Source organism: Brachyhypopomus gauderio, unplaced genomic scaffold, assembly GCF_052324685.1.
Source record: "Brachyhypopomus gauderio isolate BG-103 unplaced genomic scaffold, BGAUD_0.2 sc43, whole genome shotgun sequence".
Lineage (NCBI taxonomy): Eukaryota > Metazoa > Chordata > Actinopteri > Gymnotiformes > Hypopomidae > Brachyhypopomus > Brachyhypopomus gauderio.
Genome location: NW_027506869.1, coordinates 1,651,288 through 1,674,619, shown reverse-complemented (window position 1 = coordinate 1,674,619; position 23,332 = coordinate 1,651,288). Strand labels below are relative to the sequence as shown.

The window sequence follows — 23,332 nt, the reverse complement described above, 5'->3', positions numbered from 1 at the left end:
ACCTGAGTGCCCTGATGACATGGTGGCTGGTCTTCCATGCTCTCTGTGTGTGTGTGTGTGTGTGTATGTGTGTGTGTGTGTGTGTGTGTGTGTGTGTGTGTGTGTGTGTGTGCGCGCGCATCAGCTCAACTCTGTCCTTACAAATGCACACACACTCAGGTTCTTCAGCAGTTTGGTTCAGAGATTCAGGAGGGTACCAGCCCTGGACCAAGCATGACAAGGAAACTGAGCTGATTGGTGTTTTCTACCCGAAAACGCATCATGATTACACTTCAACACGGAGCCAGGAAAGAGGAGTCACACGGTGACATGAGAGATTCTTATCTCCAGAACTTGTGTTGCTTGATGTAGCAGAAGAATACAGTATATATAATCAGCATATACAGAAGGCAGTCAGAATGTCTGTCAGCATGCTGTTTACGTTATTCAGATATTCAGATTACAGATGAATGCCAAGAATGCAAAATGATCTTGTTTCACTCAGATCTTCTAATTCATAAATCACAAATCTCACTAACAGTAGCCTGGAACTCTGAGCAGCCTGTCTCAGCGTTCACCCTGTGAGGCCACCGATCGTGTCCTCGTGTCCTCGTGTCCTCGGGGCCTCGGTGATCCCCTCCTGAATGGTGACTCAGGAGAACAATAAAGGCCTTTTTATAATGTGGCACAACTACAGGTTGCTCAGCCAGTCGTGAAAAACACAGACAATGGACATGAAAGATGTTTGGCTGTTACAGTGTGGCACCTGTTGATGTCTTAGACACCGAGTAAGCGTCCAGTTGTTGAAGCACGAAGAACCGAGTGACTTTGACGAGGGCCGTGAAGTGATGGTTAGATGATTCTAAGCTTCTTCAAAAGGGCAGGACAGTCTTTTGGGGTGTGTCTGGTGTGCAGAGGTCAGTACCAACTAAAGGTGGTCCATCAAGTACAACCAGTTTACCAACGTCTTGGGCAGCTGATGCTTTCTTTTAGGTCACATGGACAGTCACATGATGGTACCAGATGCACCATGGGAAGAAGGTGAGATGGTGGAGGTACTATGGGCAACGTTCTGCTTTGGGTCCTGGCATTCACATGCTTGACATTTTGACTTTTTACTATTTTTACAAAGCCTTTCATGTCAACAATGCCCCCTAATGGTGGTGGTCTCTTCCAAGGATAACGCACATGCTAAACTTGTTCAGGAATGGTTTGAGGATCATGGCAGGGTTCAAAGTGTTGACGTGGCCCCCAGATTCCACAGGAACCTCAGTCCAATTGATGAAGTCCGATTCCACCTCGTAACGTACTGCCGCGAACACCTTGGTGTCTCAGGACCTTCAGAGGTCTTGACGAGACATGGATCAACAGGTCAAAGGTGTTTTGACAGCAAGAGCGAGACATACACAATATCAGACACGTGGTTTTTAAGTCATGGCAGATCTGTGTATGTTCAGCGTTTATTTGCTTAGGCATGGTGTTGGTTTATAGCAATTCCTCAAAAAATATGTATGTTGCCCAAGTCAGATTAGGTAAGTTATTTATATAGTGTACAGTAGGCTCTCTCTCTCTCTCTCTCCATATGACAATGTCCAAACCATGAGCGCTTCACCTTATGAACTACATTTTGTAGGAATTTAAACCTTTACATTGTGTGTCAACATTTTTTTAATCGATTAGACCACTTTTAACGATATTTGGAAATATAAAACTTGCTACCTGAAAAAAAATATATATATATGTATATATATATGGATCAGAGGTAAATAAACTAATTTATTTTTTTTTTCGCCGTGTGAAATCGGAAGTGTGGCGTGTGAAGACGGTCAAATGCGTGAGACTTGAGAACACTGTATGTATATATATAGTTAGGATTTCTTTTTAGTCGCAGCTTGTTAAAAATCCTTCGTCCCGGTGCGATCTCGTTGAAGATAGATCTGTCTTTAACACCTGTTATTACAGCAGGGTCTACCTTGATGTATGGGATTGCCACCTTACGTGAGAAAGATGTCCCCCCCTCCCTTCCCCACATCCGGTAAGATGAAAATGAGCACGTCGCTTAAATCACCGTTAACGAGTCGCACGCGGTGAGCGTGACCACGTTCCCGCCCTTTCTGCGCAAATCTCCCGCCAAAGCCAGATTTACCCGCACGCGCGCTCCGCTTCAGCGCGTGATGGATCAAACAAGCGACATAATGTCACGGAGACGGCCCCATTACCTGAATAATGACCTGCGGTCCATCTGTCGGTGCCCTACATCCACACATCACATCCGTGGATCTATAAATGCGACCTAATATAGACGTTACTAATGTGCGTCATGGGACATTGGCCACAGAAAGCCTCAGTTAATAGCAGCTTCGGGACGTCGCTTTATCAGACGCGCATGCGCGTGCCGGAGAGGCCTCGATACGCAGAGCTCCCCTCTCATTTACTCTGTGTTGGACTGTGTCCTACGTGTGGTTTCCTGAGAATTCGGTTATTTTTTTCAGGTAGCAAGTTTTATATTACCAAATATCGTTAAGAGTGGTCTAATCGATTTAAGAAATGTTTTCCCCCAAGTGGATTGGCTCTCCCAAGGTGAAGCGCTCATGGTTTGGACATTGTCATGCAATTCTCTTCGTCTACACCAGAGGGCAGCAGGTTATTCGCGGACGGTCTCCCTCGCCCCATGTCCAGGGTCTATGGACTTTAACTTGATGCCCCTAGAACAGTAATATACTGTTTGTTTTTCGGAGAAAGGACAAATTCGCTAATGTTATCGAATAAATAAAATAAGGGTGAACAAAAAAACATATTTGAGAGCAGTCCTCATGTAGAGCGTCTTGGAAAGTTTTCATATTTTCTTATTTGTTGCTGACTATCACTATAATTCCAAATCGCATGCACTCACACGTGTATAACGAATTAAGTTTAATTTTTTTAATGTTCGGAAAGCACGTGACTCGATCTACGCATTAAATGGTGGTAGTGGTCCATTCCACAGTATATTAGGTTTAATATCCTCGGCCTAATAACGAGCAGCGAGCTTTCATATAACGGCCGAGCTAATAACTCGTAATCGGTTCTTTTCATCAGTGAGTTTGCATGGTAAATCTGCATCTGCGCGTTAATCTGAAGCGTTTATAAACCGCTGATCGTTCGGTTAGATAACGATCCGGTCCATGCTGCATGCAAAGATCCAGCAAGCGATATTTAGGATGTGTTCATTAACTACAACTTCATAACAGCGTTGCTTGCCTGCTCGAGATGTTTTCGTCATTTATAAAACAAACATTATCAGCCGAATTCATTTGGTGGCGTTTTAGATGCGAACTGCTTATGGGAATAAAATAGCAAAAAGTTCTCCTCTCCCTTGAGCCGTTTTTAAAACTCCTACGTGGGAAAGAAAAAAAGGGGGCACGAACACTTTTCCACAGTCCACAGCAGCCCACAGTTTTGCGGAAATGACACAGCACCACATTACCGTCACGTCACGCGAGAGGGCACCGACAAGCGAAAAAGAGAGAGAGAAAAAACACGGCGGAGAGAAACACGGAGAACTGTTATCCGTGGACGAGAAGCGCTGGGATCGGAGCCGCCAACATGGCCAACACGTCCTGAACTGGCGAGAAGAGCCGCACAGAGTCGCAGAGGTGAGTTTGTCCGCGCGCGCGCGTAGTTTTGAGGCTGCGGTGCGGAGCGCGAGCCAAAACTCGGCCGTGGACGCCTTTTCTCGCCGCGTCACGCAGGAGAGTTCACGCAGGAAAAAAAAACGAACGGGATCAGGTCTGTAAGCACTCGTACCAAATTACGTTATGCGTCTTGTTTTCCCCCCCAATACAGAACTATTTTGCATTTATTGTGGTCGCGGGAGGGGTGTGATCCGTGTGAGAAGCGCGTGTGTGTCCCTGTTGTAGCCATTCGTGGGTTTGCTCGTGTAAGAATGAGGAAGTGCACTGTGGACGGGGGGTGAGGGGCGCGTGAGACGCTACGGGAGAGCAGCGCCCTCCTCGTGCTGTGGCGAGATTTTGCAGTGCATGCACGGACGACGGACCTCCGCTGACACCACCACGCCTGGCTGTTTCTGATGAATTGCCAATATTCTTGAATTATGATCAGTCGTGTTCCTAGTATATCAAACCCGTATGAATGAAGGGGGTTATGTTTATTCGGTGTCTCTCTCAGTACCCAAAGACATTTACAATCAACACACTACACAACACAATTTACATTCAGTAAACACATTGTATTAACCGGAGAGCACAGCCTGGGGAGGGGAGAGAGGACAACACCCAGGACAGAGCATCATCCATCACTGGACATGCAGGCATACACTCATTCTCACACCCAAAGACAATTTTTACCTAACCTCCATGTTTTTGGACTCTGGGAGGAAATCAGAGACCCCGGAGGAAACCCACGCAAATATGGAAACTCCACCCAGATAGGGAGACGATCCCAAGACCCGTAGCTCTGAGAGCCAAATGTTCTAACCACCAAGCCACTGTGCTGAAATATTGTTATTGTACATCATAATTTATCTTTAAATAAAAATATCACTTTCAATTTGTATCTTTATAAAGTTTTCTTAAGAAACGAAAATCTGTAGTTGTCATTTGAAGGCTTTGTGTATTACATATACATATAAGTTTGATGAGATAACTAATTAATACTGAATTAAACAGTGTTTTATATATCATTGTCTCTTTTTATTGGACAGGAAATGAGCTCATCTGAGGATGGAATTAACACAGACGGTCATGTGCCCAATAAGGGTGGGTGATTTTAGTATGTTGTTTATTCATGTTCAATTATGACTTGTTTTTCAACTGTGTGTGTGTGATTTCAGGTTTGTGTACGTTTCTTTAAAGAAATATCAGACTTATGTTGAATGATCTAAATAAAGGAAGTACTTATACATATTAATGTTTGTCCCATGTCAGAGGTCAAGGTTGAGAAGGACACAGAAGGCATTACTGACCTTTCTGACCTTGAGACGACACAGAGTTTGGAGGGAAGGTCTTCAGACTGCCTCGTTCAACGACTCCCTAAAAGAGCAGTGTCAGACGTAGGCATAGACGGACTCTGTGCCGAGCAGTTCCAGTCAACCAGCAGAAAAAGAGCCAGAGTAAGTTCTAAAAGTCCGGGCTGCTGTGGTCTGCATGCAGTGGGCGTATCATAATCCTTTTCACCATTTATTCACACCGATAATTTACAGTTTTGGTTTTCTATGAAACATACATACAAAGCATACTTGTACTGTTATTTCAGCCAAGTAAGTCTGGTATAAAATACACAACGTTTACATCTGTGGCTATAATTCCTTTAAACATTTTTGATTCCTGCATCCAAGCTTTAAGCAGACATGGCAAGGCTACAACAGTACGGGCAGTAAACAAACTTGCTGTCATTTATCCAATATCTAACGGGATAAGCAAAAATAGCAATAACAACATAAAGGTCAAATGTGCAGTATCTGTTGCTTCCAGCGACTTACGATGTCTTTCCAACTCTGAAACCTTGGAGAGTGAGAAGATGAGGAGCTAGTTGTAAATTATGTGTGGGGGTTTGGACATCAATGTGTTATTTATTGGCACGTAAAGTTGGTTTTTCAATAATAAGTGCATAGAGGTTAACATTTTGCTCAGTAGTGACATAAATGGAGCGATTGGGATTGTGCACAAGAAGCAGTGTAAGCTGTAAATATTAGTAAATGGGCTGAACCATGAGATTGGAAATTGGTAGTGGATGTAGTAAAAAAAAAAAAAAAAAAAACTACAGGCCCCAAAATGCATTGCTATGCTGAGGCCAGATATGTAATTGTACTATGAGAGTAAGCAGAAAGTCTATTTTATACAGTTAACTATTCTGTTGATGCAGTAAATGAAGCATTCGGAAGGAAGCTCACATGATAGGTGCTATATAAAAGAGTTCAGGTTAGTTGAATGCAGCTTTTATAAAGACGGAAGGGCTGAGGTGTTCTGCGTCTCGGTACATGGAGGGCTGGACAGGTGAGTGGATAGTTGTGTCTTGTCATTGTTATGTCTCGAGTGGTCCGTTCAGATGGAACTGGTGGCACTGAGCATGTATTAATGGACCCAGTAGAGCTGAGAATGGACCCAGTAGAGCTGAGAATGGCCTCGGTCACCAGGGACACCTCTAAAGAGCTTTTGTATGTGGTTGGTTTGCAAGCTTCAGGTGAGGTGGATCTGGGTGGACAGACCTCACCATTGAGCCTTCTGTAGGTGTCTTGCAGTTAATTCCGTGAAGCCCTGATGAAGGGAGGTTCCTACTTGGTGGCCCCTGTGAAGAGCCTCTGAGGTTGTGGTGTTTTTTGGGAAGTGACTAGCACTTTAGTGGTTTAGCACAGGATGTTCATCATTTTATCCTGTGTCCAATTGCATTTTGTCCTGTGTAAAATACAATTGTGTTCAAACAATAATCAGATATGACAAGGATGCGACAATATAGACAATAAACAAACTTGTTGCAGTGCACCTCACATCTAACAGGTGAGTAGATGTAACAAATATACAGTGTCCTCTGTCAATGGGCAGATTCACTGTGGAAACCTCAGCTGACATAACAGACTGAATTAATTAATGAGGACGGGTGGAGCTATTTTTATATTTATGTTTATCCAAATGTTCTACCAGAAGCCATTAACAACAGCCTGTTTGTTTCTCTCTGTAGGCTGAGGAACATCTCCAAGATGGAGTCTCAGAAGAGCTTAGGTCATCTTCCCAGGAGAGAACCGTCATGTCCTACAGGAAGCCGCTGTACAGCATCTCCCATCGTATCACTGAGAAGAAGGCTGCATCCAGCTCAGACCAGCACTTGCCGCCTGAGCCTGGCCAGCGCCTCAGCTACAACGGAATCCTCTTGTCGAAGCTCGGTGTCCCAGAAGGGCCCAGCCGAAGGGACACGGCCACTGCAGCGAGCTCCTCGACCTCTCCTGCGTCCTCGGAGTCCCATCTGTATCCGCTCTTCGAGAAGATGTTCTTCATCCTCAACACGCTAAACTCTAGCATGACCCAGTTGCACAGCAAAGTGGACCTCCTCTCACTGGAGGTGACGCGCATCAAGAAGCAGATCAAACCCTCAGAGATGTCTATGGAATTCCAGCCTCCCCCAGAGTATCAGCTAACCAGCGAGGAGCTAGAACAACTGATGGAGCAGACTTCCACAGCTGGTGAGCTGGGCTGCAGACTGCTAGTCCAGCTTTTTCCGGAGCTTTTCACGGTTGACGAATCCGCACGTGGTTGCCGAACATGTGGCACTGCAAGTAAACGCACTCTCGACTCTTTGCACCTTCAACTCATACGCAACTACGTGGAGGTTTGTTACCCACTGGTTAAGAATGGGACTGTTTGGCAAAATGAGTGCCTGCTGCAGATCAATGACTTCTTTAATAGTTTTTGGGCTCAGAAGGACATGGAGAGTGGGCAGATGTGTGGGAAACAGACACCAGTGGTACATGGCTTTGATATAGACCAAAATTATGGTTGTCATTTCATCAATGAGGATGGACAAGATGAGAGGCTCTCGGTAGATTCAGAAGAGAACAACAACAACAATGCCAGCCATCTTGGCAATGTCAAATCAGATTTTGTGTTCGATGCCCAGGATACTATTGAGGATCCAGAAGACATCACCTCACCCGAGGACTTTGTTGTATTCCTGCTGAACCGACTCTTTCCTGAAGTGTTCGAGGAGGGGAGACTTCCTGAGGGACATAGCACTGTAGGAGAGTTGATCATCAATTCTGACAGGCTTGAGATTATTCGTAAGTATATGGTGGCAAATTTTCCAGATATACCTGAAGACACATGGCTGCAGTTGTGCATCCAGCGTTTGGAGGAAGCTCTCGAGAACGCTACTGCCAATGGCAGTGACCATGACAACAACCGCGAGGACAGCTATGACCTTGCTTGCCTTCCTGACGACATATCCATAATCAAGATCAGTGACCTTTGTGACCTTGACAAGCCTAATCGAAGGTCAAAGAAGTCATGGCTAGAGCCAGTTGACTTTGACAAGATGGAGATCCCACTTCCAGATTTTGATGTTCCTCAGGAGTACCTTCTTACCAAGGAGCAGCTGAAGAACATGTACGATAGCAGTTTGTCAATTGGGAACTTCGCCTCCCGTCTGTTGGTCCTTATGTTTCCCGAACTCTTCACATACGAAAACACACGCAAACATTACAACTGCAGTGGTTCTCTAGGGAAGAAGCAGTTAGACCCAGTCCGGGTCAACCTCATTCGCCATTATGTCCAGCTGCTCTACCCTCGGGCGAAGAACGACCGCATATGGACCCTCGAGTTTGTTGGCAAACTAGACGAGCGCTGTAGACGTCGAGACACGGAGCAACGTCGCTCGTATCTGCAGCAGCGTAAAGTCCACATCCCTGACCAAGAGATCCCAGATCCCAGAGACTTTGTGAGCGCCAGCCAAATCAGCCAGCTCAGCTCGGATCACTTGAAGGAGGACTTTGAAGTGCCTCCGATGCCACCTGAGAAAAGTAGCAAAGACTTCTGCAAGATCCCCCTCGAGGACCTCACCGTGTCCGCCCCTGAATTTCCAGTGCCTTCCGCCTACCTGCTGTCGGACACCGAGGTCAAAGAAATCGTTCAGCAGAGTCTGTCTGTCGGAAACTTTGCTGCCCGCCTCCTTGTCCGTCTGTTTCCTGAGCTCTTTACGCAGGAGAACTTGAGGCTTCAGTACAACCACTCCGGCGCCTGTAACAAGAAACAGCTCGACCCCCTCCGCCTCCGGCTCATCCGGCATTACGTCGAGGCTGTGTACCCCGTAGACAAAATGGAAGAGGTTTGGCACTACGAATGTGTACCTAGCATCGACGAGCGCTGTCGACGCCCCAATCGCAAGAAATGCGACATTTTGAAAAAGGCCAAGAGATCAAATAGCACTGTGTCATGTTCTTAACAATGTTCCCTGTGAGGCTTTGCTCCTTGTTATTATTTTTCTGAATACATTACACAAATGTGTATTTTTTTTGCACAAGTCCATAAGCTGAAGATGTGTAGTGAAACAAAATGTCTGTACTGAGGTCCAATCATATAGGATGAGGCCAAATTTCTAGTCTTGTATAGGATTGTGTTTGTAACATGTAGCTGCGACACCTGACAGTGAAGTTTGTTATTAAAGACACTATCGCTTGATAGTAAAATGTTATTATTTATATGCCAAACCATCATTGTAATTTAACTTTGACTAGATAAGCTATCCTAGCCTTACACTAGTAAATCAAGAAGTATAGGTATTTACACCTTTAGACAGGTGACTTTAGTCAGGGGAAGGAGGGGGAGGGGGGGGGGGGGCTAGAAATGTGATATTTTGTTTTTCAACAATTGTAGCAATGTTGCCGCACTGGTCTTTTTCTAACAATATATGTTCTAACTGCAGTCTATACTAAAATATAGAAACAAATTGTTACTATTTTTAAATAAAAAATCATGTTTCTGCAAAAAAAAATCTTGTTTTGCAATCAATAATTAAGCCTGAGACCGTTCTTAATGTGCATTTTATTCATTTATTTAAGACACATTTGTATCTTGTTTAGAAAAAAAACAATTCAATTCTGGGTATATAACTTAAAATTGGATCCAGAATACTTTTCTATGTGGGTGAATTCAGTTATGGATACAAGCAGCTTTGTGTATTAAGCTCGTGCTTTAAGCACCACTTTTGCATGGCATTGCATATTAAATTTGTATTTATGGACTTAATGTGAAGCAACAAATTTCCAAGTTTGGTTTTGATTCGATTTCAGCATTCCAGGAGCAGAATTTTTAGTTTTTTCTGTTAAATGTTTCAAGAGTTCTGAAATACAAATGATGTGAGGGGGTTTACACAAACTCCATCTCTAGGCAGTTTTATTGTAGGTTATTATAAGCAAGAGCCAGGTTAGGTGAAGTTCTTATTCACTGAAGGCGTCCCGTCTGGGAAGCTGCAGGTGTTTCCAGCTTCTCAGTTTCACTCTGTGTTTGGTTTCATCCTTTGTTTGTCCCACAATCCTCTTCAGGATGACCCTCTTCACCGTGACTGTGTCCAGATCTTTGTCCTCTCCCACGATCAGATCCAGTGTGTCTCCCACTTTCACCTGTAGGGGGAGCCACACTTTAAAGAATGACGTTTGGCATCAGTCAGCTTTGATGAGAAGAGCTAAAGCAGTATTGTTGCTATTGGAGACTACCTGTACCCAAGTTTTCTCTACTACACCTGGCTTTTATACCTCCACCATCCACCTCTCAAACTTTTATTGGTTATTTAACAATGAGTGACACCCTGACTATAGAATGTACGATTATGTACTATTAAATGAATTAGAAGGCTATTAGGATGCAAAATTATTGTGAAACTAAATTCAATGATCCATTCAATGTTAACAGAATGGGCAAATTTTACATTAGTGCAGACTTTGGCCAATGGAAGTCTTTTTGGATCCACCCACTGCCCAAGCTTGGGGAGTTCTGGTTAGCCCTGGCTCCGCCCCCTGCCCAGGTGTATGTAGATGGTGGTCTGTTCACTCACATTCTTGCTCTTCTTTATGACTACCTGTCCGTTCAGTCTCAGTTTGCTTTCATACATAGCTTCCTCAACTTTACTGAAAAGAAGATGAGAAGGTTATTAGGTTTATTAAGAACTTGTCCAGCAGCAACTGACTTGTACAAAGGCTTTTGCACCAGAGAATGGCAATACCTAATGTCCTAGCATACAGATGTAGCAGTTCAGATTGTAAAAAAATCAATTAAAACAGCAGTTTTAGAAATGTTCACTGTTCCATTGCCTGGACACTTAAGTATGACATGTAGATAGTGGAGTGATGTTCATCGCTTCTCCATTTCTGCACATTTAAAATAAGGTAGAAAAATTATGCTTCTTGCACCCGTGACTGCTCTAGTTTATGTTAACAATTTAATGCTGTTAAATGGGAAAAAAGGCAAGCACTTGAACTTCACACAACAAAGCTTTTGTCAGATCCTCTGTCCCAAGCCTGGTCCCAGAAACCCATGGCACTCTATATGTAGGGTACAATTGACCAACATGGGTTAAGACAAGCCTTGGATTTAACTGCTGTGCTAATCACTGTTTGAAATTTCCTTTCTGTCCAGGCTTGAGTATAACCCAGGTCTGAGAAACTGGGGGAAACACTAAAATGTACAGTGACTGGGTACTCAGACTGGGATCAGGAATCGCCAGTCTGCTTAACCTGCCTCTACTGAGGCAAAAAATCCAGACACCGGTCCAGAAGTTCAGCACGGATGGCCACTTACTGTCTAGCGATATCCAGACCAGCCTTTAAAACCAGATCATAACGGAGGGACTGAATAACTTTCTCAGAGTCTTTATAGTCTTTAGGAAGACCAGGGTCATCCTGAAGTTCATCCTCATAGTCGCTAGCCTCAAGATCTTTCTCCTCCACCTCCTCTTCCTCCAGACTGGAGGCTTGCTGTCTGCCTTTGCCCTTCGTGCTCTTCAACCGCGTCTGCTGGAGCGTCCAGTTTCGTGGCCCGTCCCACGGCTTTGGCAGGGCCGCGGTCCGCTGTGCTAGCTGGGAAGTGGAGCCCCAGAGCTGGCGAGCGTGTAGAGTGCGTGGACACCACGCTGTGAGGCTCCGCCCACTCCATGCCGCTAGCAGCTGCGGTGAGCTCAGTTGTCCCAGCTGCCGCAGCGTAAGCGCCTGCACAGACAGACCCCGCATAGCACCGCCCTACAGACTCCTGCCACTGGAGAGAGACACACAGTTTCACCTACATACATACACAGACAGACCCCCGCATAGCACCGCCCTACAGACTCCTGCCACTGGAGAGAGACACACAGTTTCACCTACATACATACACAGACAGACCCCGCATAGCACCGCCCTACAGACTCCTGCCACTGGAGAGAGACACACAGTTTCACTTACATACATACATTTCTGTCATGTTTAGCATGTTAGTTTACTACTAGTTATTATATACAAGTTGTGATGCAAATTTTACAATCGTATCTTAAAACATATAAATTAACTTAATTAATTTAATTTAATCTCGAATTAACCTGCAACAAAGCATGGACAGAATTGTCATTATCTTTTAGCATTTAAGTTACACTGCATGTGTGCCCAACTGGGGAACAGTAAGCGCAGTCATCTCTTAATTTATGTTTTCTCTCCGTTTTCGTTGTGTAACTGATGTTGTCTGCTGTCTAGTGTGCTCTTTTGGTGTGTCTCACTTTTCCTTTGGTGTGCAATTTGTGCTTTAGTTTCTAGGGGCGAAAAAAAGCATGCAAATAAAATTTACAATAAGATAGTCACTGAGGTCAAAACGTCAACTAAGGGTTTACTGCAGAAATACCATCTTATTTAAACATGTCTGCCTGACAGGATTACCTACGCAACTAGCTAAAACGTCCAAACAGCGGTGCGGGCACCACGGAGCCTTTAAACTGGACGGTTAGCCAGTTAGCTTAGCATAACTAGACTTAAAGCGACAAACTTCAGACTGACCTGCAACTGTTAGCTAAATAGCTGCTTCCCAAATCGCCAAGGACAACTTATATGATGAGCTTTGCAAACCAGAAAGTTTCTTAAGTCACCAAAGAGCTTCGAATTAAGTTTGAATAATTCTACATTACCAAAATTGAGGGGGGGGGGGAGACCTGTTTAAAACAGATTAATTAGTAGCTAGCTACCTTTCAGCTAACTGGACTTCAAGTCTTCTTGGGCAACGAGCGTACAGAAGAGGCAAGAATGTCCCTCGCATTTACAACAGCGCCCCCTGTCGCTTGGGGGGCTAAAATACCAGTTGATGGAAGTTTCGTTTCACTAATCATTACTTGCATTAACCAAAATGAAGGAAAATGCTGAAAAAAACTTATTATTACTTATTGTCCGGAAATGAATGAACATGACCTTATTTACCTCACATAAACTAACCATATAATGTGGACGTATCTAACAACATGTTTACCTTCTCAAACAATGTCAGTTTAGCAGATCAAAACTGAATCTTTGGTCATCTTTGGTCAAAACTAAATGTTTGGTCATCTTTATATAGCCTCTGCTGCAAAATCTCCACCCAGCTTCGCTCGCTTGGCTCTCTCCGGATTGGTCAAACGTCTGAGGGACTTAGATCTTTAAATGTGCCGTGATGAGGGCGAGTTTACACATTTCTGCAGGTGGACTTGGATTACAGTACACGCAAGCTGAAGACGAACACTTTAGCGTTATGGCATTTTTGATGGCATATTTTGGCCTGATTGTGTGTTGTCTCTCGGGGTTGGTGGTGGGAGCGCATGGCACGTTTGGGCGGCACGCGCATCACCAGCACAGACCGCGCACCGACATCTCTGCAGCAAGCAGACACAGACCTCCAGTTACTTACATCAGACCAGGGCAAGGAAACACCATCAACTTGGGAGGTATGGAGTGAGTTTTCACAAGCATTTTGAATCTGTTTATTATAGAGCACGAATTATTATTGAAAATTGAATAAATGAAAGTGAATAAATTCATTGTGTCTGTAAACGAGTCTTTAAATGTTCCAGAATAGGCTAACTGACATATAAAGTTGTTTTCAAAAGCAGTCCTGTGGTGCGATTACTACAAAAAAATAAAAATAACTTTTATTTTAATGTAGCCTACACCTTTCTATTGCAATTGCAGTACACTGCGCAAGGCAACCGCATTAAACCGACTCCTGCTTCTCTTTAAGCGTTCGTTAAGTGAATCAGGCTTCTGGTAGCATGGCCTCAAAGTGACAGGAATTTCAACCGTCTTGAAACTAATTTGTATGCAATGTTGAACTTATGTTAACAAAATATGTCTCCATAATTTACTTAACTGTCAAAGGTATTTCATTTAAAATGATAAAATCTCAGATGTTTTTTTCCTATGACTTGGGAAAATCAGGAATTTCCTTGGCCATGAAACTGCAGGACGAGTCCTTCCAAATTTTGGGTCTGACATACCAACAATTCATTTATTTATTTTACAACTGTGCTTGGTTACAAAATATATTATGCAAAAGAGCAAATTGGTCATTTGAGCTTCAGTTGTGAATGTGCTTGTTGATTATTTATTCATTCATAATTTTTTTTCCATGTCTAGAGTTTCAGGAACTGTTAGATAACTCTTTTCAGGCATGAGAGCTCTTCCACATTTTAAAGCTTTGCTTGTAGAATGCTTATGGAGATTCAGAATCCTCACAGTCGTCTGTGGCCAGTAAACAGCTCGTGCTTTTGTCAGTGACCACCTCTCTCTATCTCTCCAAGACTCCACGCTGAATCACAGCTATGTCTTCATGCTTTAGTGCAAGAGTAACCTCTGCCTTAATCCTTAATCCTCAATCCTTCCTTTCTCCCTTTCACTCTTCTCTGTCATGTTCCCTCCCTCCTTCCCTCTCTCTCTCTCTCTCTCTCTCTCTCTCTCTCTCTCTCTCTCTCTCTGTAACCACACTAAGGCCATGGCATTAATCACAGGTTTTATGGTTACCATCACAACCGCTATGGGCCGCCTGGGACGTGGCCACCCTTTACCTTCCACCGACCCATCCTACCTGCGCAGCCTTGGTCACTGCCAAGGCCCAGCGCACCCATGGTGCCATCCAAACCAAAGGTAGCCATGCCATGCATCACTGTGCCCACCACCATGCCCACTTTAGCGCCCATGACCACTCGCACTACAGTACAGACAACAATAAGGACCACAACGACCACCATGGTACCCACTACAGAACCCACCACGGTCTCCACAATGGTACCCAGTACAGTACCCACCACCGTACCCACCACGGTCTCGACAATGGTACCCACCACAGTACCCACCACGGTCTCCACAATGGTACCCAGTACAGTACCCACCACCGTACCCACCACGGTCTCCACAATGGTACCCACCACAGTATCCACCACGATCTTCAGTATGGTACCCAGTACAGTACCCACCACAGCACCCACTACGGTCTCCAGTACAGTGCCTACCCCATCCATGACCTTTCCGACCCGTCATCCGACCACACCTCCGGTCAGTACCCCCAGTGGCACCACCTCCCCCGCAGCACCTACTGCTGAGCCAGGTAGACCCACTCTCAGCCTCTCTCCTCCAACGACACGTCCTGCAGAGCAAGGATCATGGGATTAGCGCCCATCCTCATGTCTCTCTACCTCTCGCTGTCTGTTTCTAGGTGATTCCACGAGACGTTATTTGGTGGAAATGTAACTCCAAGCACACACTACTGATGCTAACAGCGGTCCCGCTTTTTTCTCCCTGTAATTGAGCAGCTGCCTGATTATGATCTATCTTCACATCTTTTTTTCAGATATAATGGCACAGAACTGCATCTGCTTGTGGATTACATTTGATTCTAGTTTCAGAAAAGCTTGCAATACGTTTTTGGCACTGGCTTGTTCTAGACACATTTAGGCCTAGTACTGCATTGAGCATGGTAGCAGCTAATGAAAACTGTAACAATTTGCTGACTGTAATAAAGAGTAATGTAAAAGGTATTTGGTACTTATTGTTACTACATTTAAACTACATTTCCCATCAACCCTCCAACAGCTCCAGCAGAGGTGTGCAAGAGCCGCCCACTGGACCTGGTGTTTATCATTGATAGCTCTCGCAGCGTCCGCCCGGCTGAGTTCGAGAAGGTCAAGGTCTTCCTCTCAGACATGGTGGATTCCCTGGACGTCGGCCCGGACGGCACGCATGTCGGCCTGATCAACTATGCCAGCACCGTCAAAATTGAGTTCCGCCTGAACACGCACGGCTCCAAGGCTGAGGTCAAGCAGGCCTTCTCCCGCTTGGACCCTCTCTCGGCAGGCACCATGACGGGCCTCGCCATCAGAACCGCCATGGAGCAGGCCTTCACCGAGGAAGCCGGCGCCAGGCCCGAGAGCAAGAACATCGCTAAGGTGGCCATTGTGGTGACGGATGGGAGGCCCCAGGACAAGGTGGAGGAGGTGTCTGCTGCAGCAAGGGCTGCTGGGATTGAGATCTACGCCGTCGGGGTGGACAGAGCCGATATGAAGTCGCTCAGGTTGATGGCCAGCCAACCGCTGGATGAGCATGTCTTCTACGTGGAGACGTATGGTGTGATCGAGAAGCTCACCTCGAGGTTCCGGGAGACCCTGTGTGGTAAGACAAAGCTTTGGATGAGGATCTAGATTTGGTTCACCAAATGATTGGTTCACTGCAAGGTTAAGGTTTTTCTTCTATCCAACTGCATGTGAATTCCCAGTAATGCTCTTGAATGAGTGAGTCCTTACGTAACCTTAGGATCTGTTTGCATGTATTGTGAAGTGCTGTGAGATTGCTCAGCACTGCTGTGGTGATCATTGCCTGTAGGTCTGGATGCGTGTGCCCTCGGACATGACTGCGATCACATATGCGTGAACACCAACGCCTCTTACTACTGCAAATGCAGGGTGGGATACATCCTTAACCCGGATAAGAAAACCTGTTCAGAAGCCAAGGGTTGGTCATTCTGCTCTGTTTAGCACTTGCTGCAGTCTCAAGTAAACTGGAAATATGGAACAAAGCCTGTGAGGTGTTTGCATGTGATTGCCAAACTAAAATAATTAAAAAATGAATCACTGCCATATTACTGCATGAAGGGGGAAAAAGATCACTGACATTTAAATGTCAAAGTGCTATTTACATGAATGAACTGCATCAAAGCTTTTTAAGTGATTGTTCATAGCCATGGTGATGCATGTGCACCAATTGTCCTTTTATGTTGCTTTTGAATTAACTATTATAATGAGTGAAATGTGTGGGATGATTGACAAAGCAGGTTGTCAGAGATTAGACAGGTTAGACATGCGCAACGCAAACTAAATGTAAAGTTGTAAGAAGTGGTTGTGTATAGCCACATGAGATTTGCTACAAGTTTGGCTCATTACACAGATCACAGGTTACCAGTGTCACAACTGCGCTTTCTTGCCACTTTTCCAGAAGAGGCACGAGCTGAATTGATGGAGGATCCATGCATGTGTGAGGCTCAGATCGCCTTCCAAAAGAAGATCCAACATAGCATAAAGGAGATAAATGGCAAACATATCCTTTTACGTGTCAGATACACGTCTCTCTCTGCTAAGAGCATTGTTCCACAGTGTTTGTAACTCGGCTTGAACATTTCAAACTAGTACAATCTATTTTAACTGTATTGTTTTCTTTTTACAATACCGTGTGATGTTTCTTGTGATTTTGCTTTTTTTCCTTGACGATTTTCACTGGAAGATCTGACCAGACGGGTCCAGCAGGTCTATTTCCACTGAGTTGGGAGGAGATGGTCAGATGGTCAGCAGGATCTCCACTTTCCACCAAACAGCAACCTTCTCTTAGTTACGCATTAGACAATCTTGCATATTAGACAGTGTTTTATAGGAACAACCTCTACTGTATCAACACAATTGTCCAAGAAGCTAGATAATATTCTGATGAGGACCATAGCATATTTTAAGATGATTTTTGATGCAGTAGTCTATAACAGCCAAACATTAGGTCAGTCTCCTTTAATTTAATTTGTTTTTGTCTGTTTGTATTTTTTAGAAATAAAAGAAATAGAATATCTAATAATATAACCATATCAAAGTTTCATTTTAAACTGAAAATGTGTTGTCAAAACATAATATTCTTTGATGTATCTTAGTATAATACCCCTATTTTGGATATTTTGTACAGATATCTACAGGATAATAAAACGCTTTTGAAACACATTCCTCCTTATGTTAGTTTGGTGGCGTTAATACACAACATTAAGTGTGTAGTAGCCTGTTTGGAAGCTTTATCATAGTGGACAGTAGGCAACATTACCAATTCATTGTAACAGCTTTTTTTTGAAGACTCAAATGATACCAGTTCCATGTATGGCTGATATTTTGCCTAGCGCTCAAAATCACAAATAAATAAAATATAATGAATATTACCAATTCTAGTTCTAGTGTAGGTAACGGATACGCCTGACACATGAAGGGACGTAACTTCCGGTTTTTGGTTACCTAGAAACCAAGGAAGCCGTTCAATGTCGTAAACTTGTTAGCCAGGTTAGCCAGGTTAGCCTAGATAACGGAATACTTCAGAGAGAGAAGATTAATATGTGAAATAAGTTTTTTTATTTTATTTTAGGCTTCATCACAAAAAAAACACAAAGGGAGCACTGGGGGTTTGTTTTCAACAACAACGCAAGAAAATATTTGGAATAAATTTGAGGGTTTTTTAGGCTAGTCTAAGACCGCCATCTTCGACAGCGATGTTTATTTACCTCAGTAAGAAGGTAAACTTAGTGCGTCTTAATAAACATTATGAACACGAACCGGGTGGATTTAGTTAAACGCAGTTAGCTAGTTAAGTTAGAAATAAAACGGTTGGTTAGTAGCTAACGTTAGCTAATACCTTTCCCCTGGCAGTTCGTCTATCTGTCGGCATGGTCGTGTTCGTTGTATTGTGCGCCCGTTAAAACCGCTGTAATAACGTTTGATAAAGAAGGGCGATGTGGTTTTACTCCCCAGATTGCCATTCCTAACAGCATTCGGCTGAAATGTGTGTCCTGGAACAAAAACCAAGGGTTCATTGCTTGTGGAGGGGACGAGGGTCTCCTGAAGGTCCTGAAGCTGGAGGCTCAGACAGGTGAACACGGGCACCTTCAGCAGGGCTTCTGCAGTGGCTTTTCTAGGGACTTTTGCAACTCCACATCTATATGTATTGGAAAAGAGTCGTCTCTGCAAAAATCACATTTTGCTGCATTATCCATATAGTGATGAAAGGCCAAGTGAGAAAAGCTCTCTGTTGGCCAAATACATATAAAGAATAAAATATGTCCTCTCCTCTCCCCATCTCTTTGTTTTTTTTTTGCTTTTGCGTCACTTTACAGGGTTTAAAGGGTTAGATTACATGGGGCTTTCTACTACAGGTAACATCTGTCTGGATGTTTGATTAATCAAGCGTACATAATCAGCGCTAACACAGCGTTTCTGCATTGCAGATGATGCCAAACTGAAAGGGCTCGCAGCACCCAGTAACCTGTCTATGAACCAGACACTAGAAGGGCACAGCGGTAACGTGTTGACAGACCAACCCCCGAGTTTATGAAGTACCTCATACTCTATATCTCACTTCCCTCAGTGATGTGCCTTTGTGTGTGTTTTTCATTTGTAGGTGCAGTGCAGGTAGTGACATGGAACGAGCAGTATCAGAAACTGACCACCAGTGACCAGAACGGCCTCATCATCGTCTGGATGCTGTACAAGGGTCGGTGTGCTTTTGCTAGGCCTACAGTGAGCCAGACCAGTTCTTGGGCAGGATCATGATGGTCTAACCCTTGCATTTATGCCTGGTTCCTATTTCACTGTGTGTGTGTGTGTGTGTGCGCGTGCATGCCCGGTTTGTTGAACAGGCTCCTGGTACGAGGAGATGATCAATAACAGGAATAAATCAGTGGTGAGGAGCATGAGCTGGAATGCAGATGGTGAGAAGATCTGTATCGTGTATGAAGATGGAGCTGTTATTGTGGGATCAGTGGATGGTGAGTTTATGACCTGCACTTGATGATCGTTAAATAGACCATGATCTTTTATCCCGTATGTATAATGTCTTAAATATATATTTTCCTGATGGTTACAATAGTTTCTTGCAGGGTGACTCAAAGCAGAACCCTAGAAGAAGGAACACCACCAGACCTGTGTTGACATTCACTGTTGACATCCTAGCGTTGCCATGTCACTTCCCACATTTAATAAGTGTGTTATTGCACCATTTGGATTTTGAACACTGTCTAGAATCAGTTAACGTATAGTTACTGCTTGTAGTTTTCTTCTCACTGCTTGTTTCTCCTTTGAGCCTTTATTGACTAGTGTACATGCCGATCACTAATAATCCAAAGAAACTGGCAAATACTCACAAAATCTCTCATCCACAAAAAACTCATTCTGTTTCTGTTGTGTCTTTGTCTCTGAGTATATGTGTGTGTGTGTGTGTGTGTGTGTGTGTGTGTGTGTGTGTCCTCCAGGTAACAGGATCTGGGGGAAGGAGCTGAAGGGGATCCAGTTGGCTCACGTGGCCTGGTCTCCTGACAGCAAGATCCTGCTGTTCGGAATGGCCAACGGAGAGATCCACATCTATGACAACCAGGGCAACTTCATCGTGAGTATCCATGGCAACCGGGGCAACTTCATCGTGAGTATCCCTGGCAACCGGGGCAACTCAGTGAAGCTGCATATTTCATCATGGATGAAACCGTATTCCCTGGATCGTGCTGTGGAGACGTTCATGAGTGTGTGTGTGTGTGTGTGTGTGTGTGTGTCTGGTAGATGAAGATGACTCTGCACTGTCTGATGAATGTGACCGGCCTCCTCAGCCTCGCGGGCATCCACTGGTATGCCGGTACCGAGGGCTACGTGGAGCCCGACTGCCCCTGTCTCGCCATCTGCTACGACAACGGCCGTTGCCAGATCATGCGCTACGAGAGCGATGACAGTGAGTGGGGCGGGGCCTGGGGCAGGGGCGGGGCCTGGGAGCGGTGATGGCGTGGGACTTGTCGCGCCCCATGTGATGGTTAAGTGAATCTCACCCTACGTTAGTAGTAGTAGTTACCAGTGAGAATAATGTTTGGATAGTTGATCCATTGGGGATGTTTATTGCTTCGTATGTTTGTGTGTGCACATATAGATCCAGTGATGATCGACACAGGCATGAGTGTGACCAGTGTCCAGTGGAACCACTGTGGTAGCGTCCTTGCTGTAGCAGGCTCTCTCAGGAACATGGGAGGTGATAAAGATGTGAACATCGTAAATTTCTACACACCATTTGGAGAGGTGAAGACAAAAATCCAACTTGAAGTACCCTGAGCATCTACTTTATTATATACACAAGTCTAAGCTTCGTGGGTATACTTCATTATATATCTCAATATATGTCTCCTATATATCTCATTATATATTTCATATATCTCTCATTATTTATCTCATATATCTCCTATATATCTCATTATACTGTATATCTCCTATATATCTCATTATATTTTAGAAGCGCATACATCCAGACTGTAACCCATCTGACAGCATGTACTGAGTTATTAGATTAACCTTCCTTTAGTTTGTCTGTACAGGTCCAGACCACTGTAGACCACCAGTCCACTGTTCACTGCATAATATTAGTGTGGCCTTGTCACAACAGCAATTGTTTACATCTTTTTAAATACATCAATGTCACAGTTGGGTTGATCTGTGACTTTGTATAAGACTTTGTATAGTATAAGATCGATGTTTCTTTAGTGGGTGAAATTACAGGAATTACAGCCATTTTATACAGTTTATATATTCATACATGGTTCATTTCAGGTGGAATACATTTGATAAATTCATATTGTCATAAATAAAACTATAATGTTTAGTGATTTGACTGCGAAAGGTTTGGAATAATCACTACATTAAATATGCAAGTAGGAGATCTACATCTAATATCCTCTACACTGGTCACTCTTACACACACACTCACACTCACACACCCGCACACATGCGTATGCCCACATTTAGTGGGGCGTCCATCCCCTGATGGTTGTTCTTCTGATCTCTTCCTGTGGTGTCATGGTCCAGCACCTTCGCACCCTGAAGGTTCCCGGTAAGCAGATGAGCGCAGCGTCGTGGGAAGGTGGAGGTTTGAGGATCGCTCTGGCTGTGGACTCCTACATATACTTCGCCAACATCCGACCTGACTACAAGGTACAAAATGACCCCCAGTCACCCCAAAAACCAGTCTGAAAACCAGTATGCACGACTGTATAATGTGAACTGTGCATTTGTTGTCTGGCTAGAAATGGGACCACTTGCACCAGTAGCTTCGGCTGGTCTCTCCCACGGCCGTACTGGGAAACAGGCCAGCGAGAGGCCCAGGACGGGTGGAGGTCTGACCTGTTCCACGCTGATCCTGTTCCCGGGGCTGCCGAGCTTTTCCCTGAACTGTTCAGCTTCCATAGCAACAAAAAAGTCACAAAAAATGAAACATTGTTTCACAGTCTTCATCTTGCTTAGACAAGATGTTTACACCCAAAAAGCCCTTTAGGGCAGTAGTGTCAAGTGCGCCCTCTGCTGGTCACTGAGACAGCACCGTGAGACACCTGGAGCCAAAGTTTTAGGGAGATTTATAACCGCAGCTCTTCACGGCAGGTCGTTACATTGTACTGCGGGCATGTCGATTCACCCCTTCCCACAGAGACGCTGGGGAGCGGTCAGGAACACAAAAACATCTGAACAAACGCCACGGCGAATATGCCAAAACAGTCACACATTTTCCCCCCGCGGTCAGTTTGGCGACAGTGAGAAGCAAATCACTACTTCCCTGTCTCTCTGTCTCTGTAGTGGGGCTACTGTTCCAACACCGTAGTGTACGCGTACACACGGCCCGACAGGACGGAGTACAGCGTGGTCTTCTGGGACACCAAGAACAACGAGAAGTTTGTGAAGTATGTGAAGAGCCTGTTGTCGGTCACCACGTGCGGCGATTTCTGCATCCTGGCCACCAAAGCAGACCACTCCCACCCCCAGGTTCTCCACCACACACCAACTCCTCTCCAACAGGCGGCCGCGTTTAACAAATCGAACAACGTCGCTGACGTTTTCATGCTGTCTGCTAGCAGTGCTGAGTGTCTGCTTCAGTGTCGTATGACTGTCATAACTACTATACTGGAGAGTCATTATAAGTGGCCAATGAAAATAGATTTATAGTATTTAAATGTGAACTATTTTAAATATTCTTGAATGACGTGTGTGTCGGTAAACTCCTCAACCTCCTGACACCACCTCCCTGTTATGCCACCAGGAGGAGGCCGACCCTGAGGCCGGAGGTGCGACGGTAAGAACACGCCACTCAGAACGGACTTTAACTCACTATTAAGGATCAGCTGAAGATCAGCTGAGGATCAGTTAAGGATCAGCCGACCTGTGCTTATCATAGGGGGAGAAGCTGGTTCAGGACCTCACTAGGGACTGGAAAGTGTTCCTGCAAGAGCAGATTACAGACTCCTACAAACGCTTCCTTATGGAGGGAAGACCAGGAGAGTTTTGCTTGAGTAATATTTTTTAGTGAAAGAACACAATTGTCTGACCAAGTGAATTCAAACTCTTTGAGACAGGAAGAGACAGGTGGTATCAGCCTATTAGCATGTGACATTAGTTGAACCCAGCCCACGTGGCACAGGAAAAATACCACATTCTCTAAATGAAGGGTTGATCTTGTCAGAGGAAGGCTGTGAAAGTTGAGGCGTTGTGGTTTTTTCTGCAGGGAGTGATGTATAGTATGAACATCACAAAATATAAGAAAAGGGACTTCAAGGTACAGAATCACCTGAAGAGTCAAGTAGCTTAA

At 44.5% G+C, this 23,332-nt stretch overlaps 4 protein-coding genes across 9 annotated transcripts in view; 3 read left to right on the top strand and 1 right to left on the bottom strand.

Moving 5' to 3' along the window:
* Positions 1 to 45: 45 nt before the first annotated feature.
* bend3 (BEN domain containing 3) lies at positions 46 to 9,270 on the top strand. Its single transcript, XM_076985723.1, has 4 exons — positions 46 to 3,614; positions 4,682 to 4,736; positions 4,905 to 5,089; positions 6,655 to 9,270. The coding sequence occupies exons 1-4, from the start codon at positions 3,426 to 3,428 to the stop codon at positions 8,905 to 8,907; spliced, it is 2,682 nt and encodes an 893-aa protein (XP_076841838.1). The 5' UTR covers positions 46 to 3,425; the 3' UTR covers positions 8,908 to 9,270.
* Positions 9,271 to 9,488: 218 nt separating this feature from the next.
* On the bottom strand, positions 9,489 to 12,979 carry mtres1 (mitochondrial transcription rescue factor 1). Of its 4 annotated transcripts, none has more exons than XM_076985742.1 (4): positions 12,942 to 12,979; positions 11,259 to 11,711; positions 10,516 to 10,588; positions 9,489 to 10,084 (listed from the first exon to the last, which is right to left on the bottom strand). In XM_076985742.1, the coding sequence occupies exons 2-4, from the start codon at positions 11,684 to 11,686 to the stop codon at positions 9,902 to 9,904; spliced, it is 684 nt and encodes a 227-aa protein (XP_076841857.1). In that variant the 5' UTR covers positions 11,687 to 11,711; positions 12,942 to 12,979; the 3' UTR covers positions 9,489 to 9,901. The 4 variants fall into 4 exon arrangements, with proteins under 4 accessions (XP_076841857.1, XP_076841855.1, XP_076841856.1 ...); XM_076985740.1 differs by lacking the exon at positions 12,942 to 12,979 and adding an exon at positions 12,664 to 12,759; XM_076985741.1 differs by lacking the exon at positions 12,942 to 12,979 and adding an exon at positions 12,607 to 12,661.
* Positions 12,980 to 13,106: 127 nt separating this feature from the next.
* matn3b (matrilin 3b) lies at positions 13,107 to 17,671 on the top strand. 2 transcript variants are annotated; one of them, XM_076985737.1, is made up of 6 exons: positions 13,107 to 13,392; positions 14,433 to 15,047; positions 15,533 to 16,108; positions 16,319 to 16,447; positions 16,928 to 17,029; positions 17,207 to 17,671. In XM_076985737.1, exons 1-6 carry the CDS (start codon positions 13,122 to 13,124, stop codon positions 17,248 to 17,250), a joined length of 1,737 nt encoding a protein of 578 aa, XP_076841852.1. In that variant the 5' UTR covers positions 13,107 to 13,121; the 3' UTR covers positions 17,251 to 17,671. The 2 variants fall into 2 exon arrangements, with proteins under 2 accessions (XP_076841852.1, XP_076841853.1); XM_076985738.1 differs by lacking the exon at positions 14,433 to 15,047 and having other exon boundaries at positions 13,115 to 13,392; positions 17,207 to 17,664.
* A 306-nt stretch (positions 17,672 to 17,977) lies between these two features.
* Positions 17,978 to 23,332, top strand: part of wdr35 (WD repeat domain 35) — a 26,493-nt gene continuing 21,138 nt past the window's right edge. Inside the window, exons 1-11 of one of the 2 annotated variants that reach the window (XM_076985680.1) lie at positions 17,978 to 18,248; positions 18,484 to 18,601; positions 18,957 to 19,028; positions 19,130 to 19,222; positions 19,368 to 19,496; positions 19,980 to 20,113; positions 20,281 to 20,446; positions 20,639 to 20,784; positions 21,565 to 21,690; positions 22,327 to 22,512; positions 22,787 to 22,819. In XM_076985680.1, the coding sequence (XP_076841795.1) occupies positions 18,225 to 18,248; positions 18,484 to 18,601; positions 18,957 to 19,028; positions 19,130 to 19,222; positions 19,368 to 19,496; positions 19,980 to 20,113; positions 20,281 to 20,446; positions 20,639 to 20,784; positions 21,565 to 21,690; positions 22,327 to 22,512; positions 22,787 to 22,819 (1,227 nt within the window). In that variant the 5' untranslated portion in view covers positions 17,978 to 18,224. Of the gene's footprint in view, positions 18,249 to 18,483; positions 18,602 to 18,956; positions 19,029 to 19,129; positions 19,223 to 19,367; positions 19,497 to 19,927; positions 20,114 to 20,280; positions 20,447 to 20,638; positions 20,785 to 21,564; positions 21,691 to 22,326; positions 22,513 to 22,786; positions 22,820 to 23,332 lie in introns of those variants that run through there. The other variant, XM_076985682.1, reaches the window with a different exon arrangement.